Source organism: Cyprinus carpio, chromosome A15 (genome assembly GCF_018340385.1).
Source record: "Cyprinus carpio isolate SPL01 chromosome A15, ASM1834038v1, whole genome shotgun sequence".
Lineage (NCBI taxonomy): Eukaryota > Metazoa > Chordata > Actinopteri > Cypriniformes > Cyprinidae > Cyprinus > Cyprinus carpio.
This window is the reverse complement of record NC_056586.1, coordinates 20538827-20551619: the sequence shown is the minus strand read 5'-3', so window position 1 is coordinate 20551619 and position 12793 is coordinate 20538827. Positions and strand designations below refer to the sequence as shown.

At 36.4% G+C, this 12793-nt stretch overlaps 2 protein-coding genes across 7 annotated transcripts in view; one reads left to right on the top strand and one right to left on the bottom strand.

Moving 5' to 3' along the window:
- LOC109108789 (arf-GAP domain and FG repeat-containing protein 1-like) overlaps positions 1 to 4795 on the top strand; it is a 25585-nt gene extending 20790 nt beyond the window's left edge. For all 6 annotated transcript variants that reach the window (XM_042771488.1, XM_042771484.1, XM_042771485.1 and 3 more), the window contains 3 exons: positions 726 to 875; positions 1052 to 1137; positions 3321 to 4795. In XM_042771488.1, the coding sequence (XP_042627422.1) occupies positions 726 to 875; positions 1052 to 1137; positions 3321 to 3380 (296 nt within the window). In that variant the 3' untranslated portion in view covers positions 3381 to 4795. The remainder of the gene's footprint in view (positions 1 to 725; positions 876 to 1051; positions 1138 to 3320) is intronic.
- LOC109104135 (thiamine transporter 2-like) lies at positions 3603 to 12793 on the bottom strand. Its single transcript, XM_042771490.1, has 7 exons — positions 12639 to 12793; positions 12390 to 12545; positions 8489 to 9113; positions 7116 to 7328; positions 6104 to 6296; positions 4490 to 4631; positions 3603 to 4359 (listed from the first exon to the last, which is right to left on the bottom strand). Exons 1-7 carry the CDS (start codon positions 12696 to 12698, stop codon positions 4192 to 4194), a joined length of 1557 nt encoding a protein of 518 aa, XP_042627424.1. The 5' UTR covers positions 12699 to 12793; the 3' UTR covers positions 3603 to 4191.

Genomic DNA, 12793 nt, shown 5'->3' with positions numbered 1-12793 from the left:
GTAAAATATTATTACAATTGAAATTTACTGTTTTCTATTTTAGTATATTTTAAAAATGTATTCCTGTGATGATGGCAAAGTTTAATTTTGAGCAGCCATTACCCCAGTCATCAGTGTCACATGATCCTTCAGAAATCATTTTAATATGCTGATTTGGTTCTTAAAACATATTTCTTATTATTGTTTATTAATGTTGAAAGCAGGTGTGCTGCTTAATAGTTGTGTGGTATGTTTGATTTATTTTTTTTTTAAAAAAATAGTAGTGATGATAATATTTTTTTGAGGTGTTGTTATTTTTTACGTGTATATATTAATATATTACTAGACTCACTAATGTAGAATAACGTTAGGAGTATTGGAAACTGTTAGTTCTTTGTCCTGTATTGTCTTTCCTCCTTTTTTGCTTTTTTTGTCCGGTTTTGTCATCTCCTTTGCAGAATCATTGCCACAAATTTCTGTACTCAGGATAAAAATAGTCCTCCCTTAAAGTCAACGTGACCCTTTTTCCTAAGCTTATTGTGAATGACTTGTCAGTGGAGTGTTGGATTCCTGAAAAAGTTAAATTTCACATCCACTGATAAAGAATATAAAGTGAATTTGGGTAGTTTAGCTGTTGTTTAAAGATTGTTTCAAGTGAAGTTGAACCGCAAACATTATGTCACTGCATCTCACAGCATGTGCATGTCAAACTGAGATGTTAACGCCGAGCTCTTTGTGTCCCACAGCCTCTTTTGGCCCACCGTCCATGAGCATGCCGACTGGGTTTGGAAATGCTGCTGCATACAACCTTCCCACCAGCTTCAGTGGAAACTTCCAGCAAGCATTTCCTGGACAGCCGTTCGCCCAGCAGCACGCGTTTCCCCAACAACCCAACGGTAGTGGCTGAGAAAGACTTACTGCAAAGATTTTAATGCCATTATATTAATGCTTTAGAATTTGTTCCACTGTCATGCGGCATTTTGTAGAATGTTTCACTTGTACTTAAGCTAAAAAGATTGCTTTACATGGTCTCATTTCCTTTTTTGTAATCATCTATTTGTCTCTCTTTCAGGAGGTTTTGCTGCATTTGGTCAGGGTAAAGTCACTCCGTTTGGACAGAACATGACTGCGCCTGGAGTAGCCAACAATCCCTTCCTGGTGCGTAAAATGACATTTTTCTTGAATGATTGAAATGTGTGTGTTTGTGTGTAATATATATATATATATATATATATATATATATATATATATATATATATATATATATATATATATATATATATATATATATATATAGGGTCCTTCTCAAAAAATTAGCATATTGTGAAAAAGTTCATTATTTTCCATAATGTAATGATAAAAATTCATTGCACACCAACTGAAATATTTCAGGTCTGTTATTGTTTTAATACTGATGATTTTGGCATACAGCTCATGAAAACCCAAAATTCCTATCTCAAAAAATTAGCATATTTCATCCGACCAATAAAAGAAAAGTGTTTTTAATACAGAAAAAGTCAACCTTCAAATAATTATGTTCAGTTATGCACTCAATACTTGGTCGGGAATCCTTTTGCAGAAATGACTGCTTCAATGCGGCGTGGCATGGAGGCAATCAGCCTGTGGCACTGCTGAGGTGTTATGCCCCAGGATGCTTCGATAGCGGCCTTAAGCTCATCCAGAGTGTTGGGTCTTGCGTCTCTCAACTTTCTCTTCACAATATCCCACAGATTCTCTATGGGGGTTCAGGTCAGGAGAGTTGGCAGGCCAAATGAGCACAGTAATACCATGGTCAGTAAACCATTTACCAGTGGTTTTGGCACTGTGAGCAGGTGCCAGGTCGTGCTGAAAAACGAAATCTTCATCTCCATAAAGCTTTTCAGCAGATGGAAGCATGAAGTGCTCCAAAATCTCCTGATAGCTAGCTGCATTGACCCTGCCCTTGATAAAACACAGTGGACCAACACCAGCAGCTGACATGGCACCCCAGACCATCACTGACTGTGGGTACTTGACACTGGACTTCAGGCATTTTTGGCATTTCCTTCTCCCCAGTCCCTTCCTCCAGACTCTGGCACCTTGATTTCCGAATGACATGCAAAATTTGCTTTTATCCGAAAAAAGTTCTTTGGAACACTGAGCAACAGTCCAGTGCTGCTTCTCTGTAGCCCAGGTCAGGCGCTTCTGCCGCTGTTTCTGGTTCAAAAGCACACGCCTGTGCACGGTGGCTCTGGATGTTTCTACTCCAGACTCAGTCCACTGCTTCCGCAGGTCCCCCAAGGTCTGGAATCGGTCCTTCTCCACAATCTTCCTCAGGGTCCGGTCACCTCTTCTCGTTGTGCAGCGTTTTTTTGCCACACTTTTTCCTTCCCACAGACTTCCCACTGAGGTGCCTTGATACAGCACTCTGGGAACAGCCTATTCGTTCAGAAATTTCTTTCTGTGTCTTACCCTCTCGCTTGAGGGTGTCAATGATGGCCTTCTGGACAGCAGTCAGGTCGGGCAGTCTTACCCATGATTGCGGTTTTGAGTAATGAACCAGGCTGGGAGTTTTTAAAAGCCTCAGGAATCTTTTGCAGGTGTTTAGAGTTAATTAGTTGATTCAGATGATTAGGTTAATAGCTCGTTTAGAGAACCTTTTCATGATATGCTAATTTTTTGAGATTCATGAGCTGTATGCCAAAATCATCAGTATTAAAACAATAAAAGACCTGAAATATTTCAGTTGGTGTGCAATGAATCTAAAATATATGAAAGTTTAATTTTTATCATTACATTATGGAAAATAATGAACTTTTATCACAATATGCAAATTTTTTGAGAAGGACCTGTGTGTGTGTGTATATGTGTATGTGTATATATATATATATATATATATATATATATATATATATATATATACATATATGTATATATATATATATATATATTTTATTTATTATTTTTTTTTAATAGATTTGTGTATTATAATTACATATACTATTTATATTTATACATTCTTCGTTTTATTCCAAATGTTACTTTCAGTCTCTTATTTGTATTTTTTTAAGTTAAATCTGTTATTAATGTACAATTAATTAATAATTATAATTGAATTAATTTATTATATATATTTTATAGTCTACATTTTACTCCAAATGTTAATTTGTCTCTTATTTTTATTCATTTTACTAAATAATTTTATCTTGAAGTTAAATCTTATTAATTTATAATTAACAATTATATATCATATTTTTTATAAAGTCTACATTATATTCCAAATGTTAATTTAAGTCTCCTTGATTGATGTAATCATGTTATTTTGAAGCTAGATCTGTAGGGTTTTTTCTTTTCTCTTGCAGGCAGGGGCACCAGCAGCACAGTTTCCTGCAGGAGGCTCATCCTCAAACCCCTTCTTATAGCGCTCCTTTGTCCTCTGCTCCTCCGGTGGGCGACCTGAGACTCATTCGCACCTCTTGCACTGTTTTGTGTCTCAAGTAGCTTTAAAAAAAAAAAAAAAAACATCGATTTCCTAAAGAAAGTTTTATTGAATTTTAAGAGCAAAAGACTGAAAACACAGCAAAGGAATAGATACATGATCCTGTCTATGGCACATCCATAGTAACAGAAACCAAAACATGTTGCAGGGTTGTTTGGAGAAAAGGAGCTTTTTTTTTTTCTTTTTTTTTACTTTACCATGCTCCTTTTTTCATTCCTGTGAACTGGCCTGACCTGGAAATCATCTGCATGACGTGGTGGATTACCAAATTATTGCAAACCTCCCGTTCATGTAAATGCTGCAATTCTGTACATAATTCTTTCATAGAAATTGCTAATTTTTAGGCTTTTGTGCATATCAGTATTTGTATCTTTAAAACACATACATGCGTACACACACACGCTGCATATACGGCACTGAAGTCCGCCGTGCTGTGAATAACATTAACCAAGAATGTGGAATCCCTTTTTGACATCATAGTGTCGTCTTTTAGTGCTTTTGGAGTTTCTGAGAATAAGGCAAAAACATAGTTTTTTCGTTACGAGGAGTTTAAACTACAAGACTCTTTTCGAATGTCAACTCCTCCTGAACTCATGAGACTCTGACTCAAGACCACTTATGTTACAGAAATCTTAAGTTAATGTGTGTGTGTATATATACAATATATATAACAATGAATTTTACCTAAATCAAGTGTGATGGCTTAAAATTCCTGTACTTCCTGTTACTTGTTTTCAGAACTTTGTTCCAATGATGATTTGTGCATCATCTTCTGCCTTAAAAGTTTCTTCTGGATTTTCTCTCGGTGTTTCCGTCTCAGGTTTTCGGCACATTGTGGTATACAAACCCCTCAAGAAGAAAATGAGTGCAATAAGAGAAAAATATGCTCCGTAGACGGTAAACTGAAAGACAAATAACAAGATCAGTCAAAATACATGTTCTGGATCCAATACACATTTAGCGTATGTGTCGTGCTGGCGATGACTGTAGAAGATCATTTTGAGCTGTATGGAAGGTGTCAGGTAACCTCACCTGTGTGACAATATCCACCCCAAGCCCGCTGCTATCCACCATCACTGAGGTGATGATTGTCTGGAGGACCAGCGCACAGAAGGTGTTGGCTCCGAACACAAGGGCGTAGCGCTTCACGTTCAACCCAGCTGCTATCTGGAACCTATGAAACAAGGGCATGGATGTACTCATGCATTCACTGACTAATTGGAAAGATGATATTAGTGTAGATGTATTTTTCTTTCTGCTGCTTTATTAAATGTCAGGAAATTGTGATTTCCATGCCTGGAAAGGTTATTGTAATTAATAAAAAATATCTATAATATATTTTTCTAGTTGTGCTCCGTTCTAAAAGATGCCACTGGCTAAAGTTGTTTTAATTGTAATTTCCAGGCCTGGGAATGTTTTGAAAAGTAAGAAAATTTTAGTATCATAGATAATATAATAGACACTATTACAATTATTATTATTTATTTATTTTTTTTTAAAAAAGGGTCACTAAATCTGGCAACACTGATTTAAGTAGTGCAGCACTGCTTTGTTTCCAGAAGCGCCACCTGCTGTCAGAGAGTGAATTTGCATTTTCATTCAGCCCATCTGCTGTTTTAGTTTCGTGCAGATGTTTTACGTAGCATAATTTCACAAAGCTAAAGTCTGACCATTATGCTTTAGCAACAACTTTTGATATTATTTAATCTAGTTTATAAAATCAAAAATTGCTTGTGTAGGATCTTTGTTTGGATTGTGATAAAAATGCAGTGATTGCCTCTCATTTCAAATGGCTACAGGTAAAGGCTAGTTTGGCCTGTAATAGAGCAAATAAATCTAGTTTGTGTACTAATATTTTCATTCTATCTTGTCTCTTGCTTAAAAAAAGTCAAATAAATATTAATAAAATCGGCCCTTTTTTTGTAAAAAATCAGCGATCAGAATCGATTTTTTTCAATCAATCAAAAATATTTGGAGGATACATGCTTATGTTTTAAAGTATTGTTTTCTTTAATATTTTTTAGCATTACTAAAAACTAAAGTAGTTAAAAATATATATAGTTTCAGTATTTTTTATTTATTTTTTTATTTTTATTTTTTTGCTGTGCTACTGAAATTAGTTAATGTATAAATAAGAGCTCATATTATATATAATAGGAATTAATGTATATATACAGTTGGAATATATATTTTAGTTTTAAAAGAGAAAATCTAAAATGTTGCCTTTGCAACTATGAAATCATTTTATTTGTCAGTGCTATTTTATTTTAAGCTATTTCAAGCAAAAATGTTTTTCTTAACTTTTGCAATGTGTGCATTATTTAATTATAGCATCTACTCTGTATAAACTTTGCCATGCTTTGCATTGTCGATTTTCACTTAAAACAAATGGACCTGGAATTTGGCATTAGCATTACAGGTCCAACATCTTTACCACTGCACCAATTAAGGTGAAACAGCAAGGGGTCAGATAAGATAATGTACACTTTCATGAAAGTTTATCATTTAATTATACAATTAATTTGGAGCAGGGATAGGTTATATTCAGCAAAAATTCAGTCCATGATAACATTTAACTTCATTTCTACTAAACATTAATATAATCTGAGCAATTATAAGAAGTCAAGTATTTTGAACAGGACTTGCATGGCAATGGTGATGAGCAACATGTACAGGCTCTTAAAGATGATGTAGCCACAGTAGCAGACCCAGATGTTGGCGCTGAAGACCATTGCGAAGAGTGCACCGCCCTCCAGCGCCGAGAGTGCGCCCAGAGCCACCTCACCCCAGCGAGACCAGTCTGTGGATGAAAAACTGATGCCGTACGCCGCTGACGCCCCTGTGGTGCAGTCATGTCCAGTAAGAAACACATTCAAATACAGTCTAAAAGCCTGTATTTTAGATTCATTCATATTTACTTAATTGGTGTGCAATTAGATTTAATTTCTTCATGAATGTTAAGTTCAGTAGTAAGTAGGCTAGATTTCACTTGATAATAAATTGTACTTGATATTAGAACAGTAAAATTTACTTAAAACATTTTCAAGTAAAAAAAAAGTTGATATGGTCATGTGACCTAGAGTGTCAGTTGTGTCTCTTCACTGCCAATCACAAATCCTCTCCCATTGCCTCATGGGATGGTAAAATGTTCATCAAATGCACACTTCAGAACCTCACAAGAATGCGGATACTTTTCACCTACTGTGTATTCGGACATACTAGGTCTGGTCTTTTGGCATACTGTTTTTCACATGCTATAGAGTAGAGAAGTGTTCGATTTCGGATGCAACAGTGGATCTTATAGTTAGGTTAGATGCCATATTGAATTTAACACCGATGAAAACAAGTGATTGATAGACTTAATTACTCTTTACAGTGGTGTATTAATGTCCTAGATCACATACTTTTCACAACTCACAACTTTTTGAGTTTTTGTCTACTGAAAGCTTTTTATTTTCCAGAAAGTTTAAGTTGAACAATCGGTATGTTGTTAAACAAAAGTGCAATCTATTAAACACACTGCAGTTCTATCCCTCAAAGCCTTGTTTTCATTACTGTCTAAAATGTAATATGGTGCTACCCTGACTAAGGTCTATGTCAGGCATATTTTCTAGACTTAACTGAGTTCATAATAAATAAGTGTGTCCTGTCTACTCACCTAACAGGTTTGAGAGGGCCTCCACTCCTCCATTGTAGACTGTGAAGTTACTAGACGGCTCTACATACTCCCACAGCAACTGGACGTAGTTTATCGTCTGGTTGTAGCCACAGGTAGCTAGTGCCCACCACGCTGACCAGACAAGCAGCGTACGTGAGGAGAAACACTGCAGGAAATCCCACCACAATCGGAGCAGAACATCACCGCAGCCACCTGGGATATCATGTGGCCAACAGAATTGCACTCCATTTAGATTTTCTAGGAATCAGCTTCCTGTACAAGAGTGTTTCATATTTTATTTACAGAGCTATAAAATATTCTATAGCTATTTACAGATTTTGTTTTAAACTTGACCTCATATTTTTTTAATCAAAATGTCTCTGTATTTCAGTAAAATTATAGACTTGAGTCATTTAGCCCTCTTAAACCAATCCACTTTCTCACAATCGACTGCAAGCTCACATTCAGATCTGCCTCCATCCAATCAACAACCAGAAAATATCTGTCACTACTTCCATTCCATTGCGACTTTAAACATGGAAGAAAATGCGCATTTTAACTATTGATCCACTTTGGGATTTCCTGTAGGTTTAACGTTTTAAAGGGATACTCCACCCCAAAATGAAAACTTTGTCATTATTCACTTACCCCCATGTTGTTCCAAACCCGTAAAAACTTTGTTCGTCTTCGGAACACAATTTAATATATTTTGGATGAAAACGGGGAGGCTTGTGACTGTCCCATAGACTGCCAAGTAAGTAACACTGTCAAGGTCCAGAAAAGTATTAAAGACATCGTAAGAATAGTCCATCACTATGGTGATGCAGAGAGACACAGAGGAGACAAATTGTTGAATAAAGTCATTATTTTTGTTTTTTTCGCGTATAAAAAGTATTCTCGTTGCTTCATAACGTTACGGTTGAATCACTGATGGCAGATGGACTATTCTAACGATGCTTTTCATACTTTTCTGGACCTTGATAGTGTATTTTACTTGGCAGTCTATGGGAGTCACAAGCCTCCCAGTTTTCATCCAAAATATCTTAAATTGTGTTCTGAAGATGAACGAAGCTTTTACTAGTTTGGAACGACATGGGGGTAAGTGATTAACAACAAAATTTAAAGTTTAAACCTTTTTCATGACACATAAATGCTTTAAAAAAATCACAAGTAGAGCAAAATATCTTAACCACAGACCAGATTTAACCAAAAAGTAAAAAAAAAAAACACACAAAAAAAAACATTGACTTAGGGACAATGGAGCCAGAAGTTCAAATGGCACTTATTTTAGTTGGTTGAGGACTCATTCCTGCAGCACTCATTATTAGCCATGTGATTTTATTAACATGACAGGTTCAACTCGTTAGTCCTACCTGTCCTGGAACTTTTTGCACTTCTATTATCACTATCACTGGAACCTTCCGGTATTTGCTGCAGTTGTTTGGATCCATTCAACTCTACGCCATCTTTTCGGCCATTGTTCTGAAGTTCCTCATCTGTCCCAACATGCCCTTCACCATCAGTCTCTCCACTAGCACTCCTTATTTGGTGGAAGAACATACTTGTCTTCGGCATTGGGAGAAGAATGGAGGTGATCAATGCAATGGTAGTGAGAACCAGTGTAAACACTAAAAGGTAGTTATAGGACATCAGTTCAAAAGAGACTAGGATCTGGCCCAACACTGAACCAACGGTGTTGCCCAGCAGCTGGGCTGTCCGGCAGTACGAGGTGGCTTTCAGGTAGTGTTTCAACTCCACCACACTGTAGAGGTATGTGAAGTAAGCAACGTCACACGATGTCACCATTCCGGCCGTAAACTGTATGGCCTGCATCTCTGGTACACCATTACACCACAGCAACATCGCCACAGTGGAGAACAGGACTAAACACTGGAAGACCACCACAGGTTTGTAACATAGCCACTCTGTGAGGAGGAAGACAGGAACCAGCACTGCCAGGTACGAGTACGTCCACACCGGGAATATCTGATTGTTTACTGGGTAAAAAACAGAGATTTATTACCAACAACAAACTAGATTTATTGTACAAATCTATATCAATAACAGAGCTGGGTAGGTTACTTACAAAATGAAATCCATGACTGAATATAAATTACATTATGAAAACTGTAGTTAGTAACGTAATCTAGGTTACTTTTTTTAGGTAATGTATTCTGACTACTTTTTAGATTACTTTTTATCAACCTTTTTTTTTTTTACCATTTAACATATAATTAACATTTGATATAAACGTTATAAGATGCATTAATGTTTCCCAAACTGGGCTTAATGAAAGAACTGCAGTAGGTTTTTGAGTTGATAGAAAGCTAATAATTAATTAAATCTACTGCACAAAAAATGTACAATAAAAACATGGCTAGCAATTTTTTTTAATATGGCCATTGTATATTGTGAATATATTCAAAGCTAAATGTTATAGGATTTTTAGGAAGGAAATTTTAAAAGAGAAAAAAGAGTTAGGGAGAATCAACAAATGATGAGTGATTTACTGCCATTGTGTGAATAATATGTAATCATGTAACTCTTAAAAATGTAATTGTAATCTGATTATGAGCATTATATGATGTAATAAACTCTAATTACGAGTACTTAATAAGCATACAGCAGCAGGCTCATCCTGATGGGGTGCACATAATAGCTGGTGATTTTAACCAGGCATGCCTAAAGACTGATCTTCCAAATTTCACACAATATGTGAAGTGTGCCACCAGAGAGAGAGAAGCATAGTCTATTAGAACATGTATATTGCAATATTAAACAAGCATACAGGGCATTTCCACAACCACATGTAGGTCAGTCAGACCATCTGTCACTTCACCATACCAGCCTACACCCCTCGTAGGAGACAAACAAAGCCCATCAGAAGACTGATCAGCACTTGGCGGAGAATGCTCTCTCACAGGTTCAAGACAGTTTCGTTAGCACAGAGTGGAGTCTTTTTGAAAATCGGGACCTGGGAGAATATACACATGCTCTTCTGGGATACATCTCATTTTGTACTGAGAACGTCACTGTTAAAAAACATCTTCAGATCTTCCCGAACCAAAAACCATGGATGACGAGAGAAGTCCGAACTCTCATACATGACCGTTACATCGCATATAGAGCTGGGGATAGAGTACAGTATTGCATGGCCCAAGCGAATTTGAAGAGGGGCATTAAAGCTGCAAAGAAGTCATACAAACTAGGGATGTCAACGATTAATCGATGATCGATTAATTGTCGATAAGAAATGCAATCGATTAAGGCTGTCGATGGTCGGTTAACCGATTTAATGTTGGGCTGCCTGCGGCTCATGCGAACTCAACACATGCAGAGGCTGTGAGTGACGGTAGCACCTCACTCTGCAGCAACATCAAGTGAGGAATGAATTAAGGAAAGTAAACCCCAGAAAGGCTTCAGGACTTGATGGAGTTTCAGGGAAAGTACTCTCGGCATGTGCAGACCAGCTTTCAAAGATTCTTACTAAGATTTTTAATGTTTTATTTACTAAGGTCATAATGGGTTACTTACTAAGATCTTTTGTTATCATCCCTGTCCCTAAAACAACCACAGCATGAATAACTTTAAGCCCATTGTTTTGACATCAGTGATGATTAAGTGCTTTGAGAAACTGGTCTTGCGCCACATCAGGGCCTGCTTCCCTCCGTTATTTGATCCCTATCAGTTTGCCTACAGGGCAAACAGTTGCGCTGAGGATGTTTCATTGTCATAGCCCTCCACACTGTACTTAGTCATCTAGAGCATGCAGGAAATAATGGAAAGCTGCTTTTCATAGATTATAGCTCAGCCTTTAGCTCAACACTATCATTCCTGACATCCTGATCAATAAATTACTGGACCTGCAGCTCCCTTCTTCTACTTCTGCTTGGATAAAGGACTTCTTAACCAATAGACCACAAACTGTGAAATTTGGTTCTCATGTATCCTCCTCTCTCACACTCAGCAGTGGAACACCCCAGGGCTCTGTGCTGAGTCCGCTCCTGTACACTCTCTATACTTATGACTGTGTCCTACAAACCAACCCCACAAATAAAATTATAAAGTTTGCAGATGATACGACAGTGGTCAGACTCATTTCAGGAGGGGATGAGATGAGATGGCATATAGAGAAGAGGCGCAGCATTTAACAGTCTACAACTACAATTAAAATCTCTAGCTCCCAGTGCCTAAAGAGGGCAGGGTCCATCATGTCAGACTCCTCCCACCCAGCCCATCACCTATTTGATCTGTTGCCCTCAGGTAGGTGCTTCAGATCAATTAAGACTCGAACCTCCAGACTCAGGGACAGTTTGTTTCCATGGCCCATAAAAACACTAAATAATCCAACAGCTAATTAATTATTTATAGCTATGCTGCTATTTTTTTATATTTTTATACCTTCTATAACTCAGTCATGTCCTATTGTGTTTTTAATGATGTACTATGTGTTTTTTAAATTGCACTAAAGGGAGTTGCACTATAATCTCGTTGTATTTTAATACACGGACAATAAAGTCGTTGAACTGTTGAACTGTACTTGATTTTTGGAATCTGATTACGTAATCCAGATTACATGTAATCAATTACTAGCACTGATCAGTAACTATATCATAACAGCTTATTAATGCAAAAAACTGCATATAGATGATAATTACTTAGCATATTTACTAAAGAAAAAGGAAAAATAGATAAATGAAAATATTAACATCTGAATAATAACACAATAAATAACAAAATATTTATAGTAAAATTAGATTAAATATAGCATGTCACACTGCTGTAATTTTTAATATATTAGTTCTAATTTACTAAAGAAAGAGAAAATATATACATATTGTATAAACAATAACATTGAAATAATATCATAAAATAACTAATAATATATACAATATATAAAATAAAATTAATTATAATAAATGTAAATTCATTTTAGCATGTCACATTGATGTTGCTATTTAAAGTGTATCGTCATCTTGCCAAATATAGATGTTTAAATATTATCTATCCTCTGTATATTTTATAACAGTATAATATTTTTATTGCACAAATATAACTCACAATATCACAATAACTGACAGCCATAAAAGGTTATGTTTTCTCTGATGAATCTGTCTCTTTTTTTTCACTGTTTTTGTCCACAAGTCAGTGAGTTCAAATATCCAAAGGACCCCAATGACTTATATTGTAGGGAAAAAATAAAAATAAAAAAACATCCTACAGGCTTGGAACAACATTAGTGTGAGTGGATAACTTTTTAAAAGGTTTCTCTACCTGCTCAATGGTTAGGTTCTTGTCTGGTCCAGTTAGGAACGGGATGAGAAATGGTTCGTAAGGCCTTACTGTGCTGAAGAACCCATAGATGCATAACAGAGAAGTTGGATACTTCCAGTCCCTCATCCAACGCTTGAGAGTCTCCATCTTCATGTCCTTAGGTTGGATGATACAGTAAATTTATCAGACTGAACAATATAATAACATAATCTGTATGTTATTGTCAATATCTTTGCATGCACTATTTACCTTTGCAGGTGTGTGAGATCTGTTTTCATGTACGTACTGTTCCTGTCTTGAGATAATCATGACTCACTCTGAGGGCAAGAGTCTGTGTGTGTGTGTGTGTGTGTGTGTGTGTGTGTGTGTGTGTGTGTGTGTGTGTGTGTGGATATGCTGTAAAT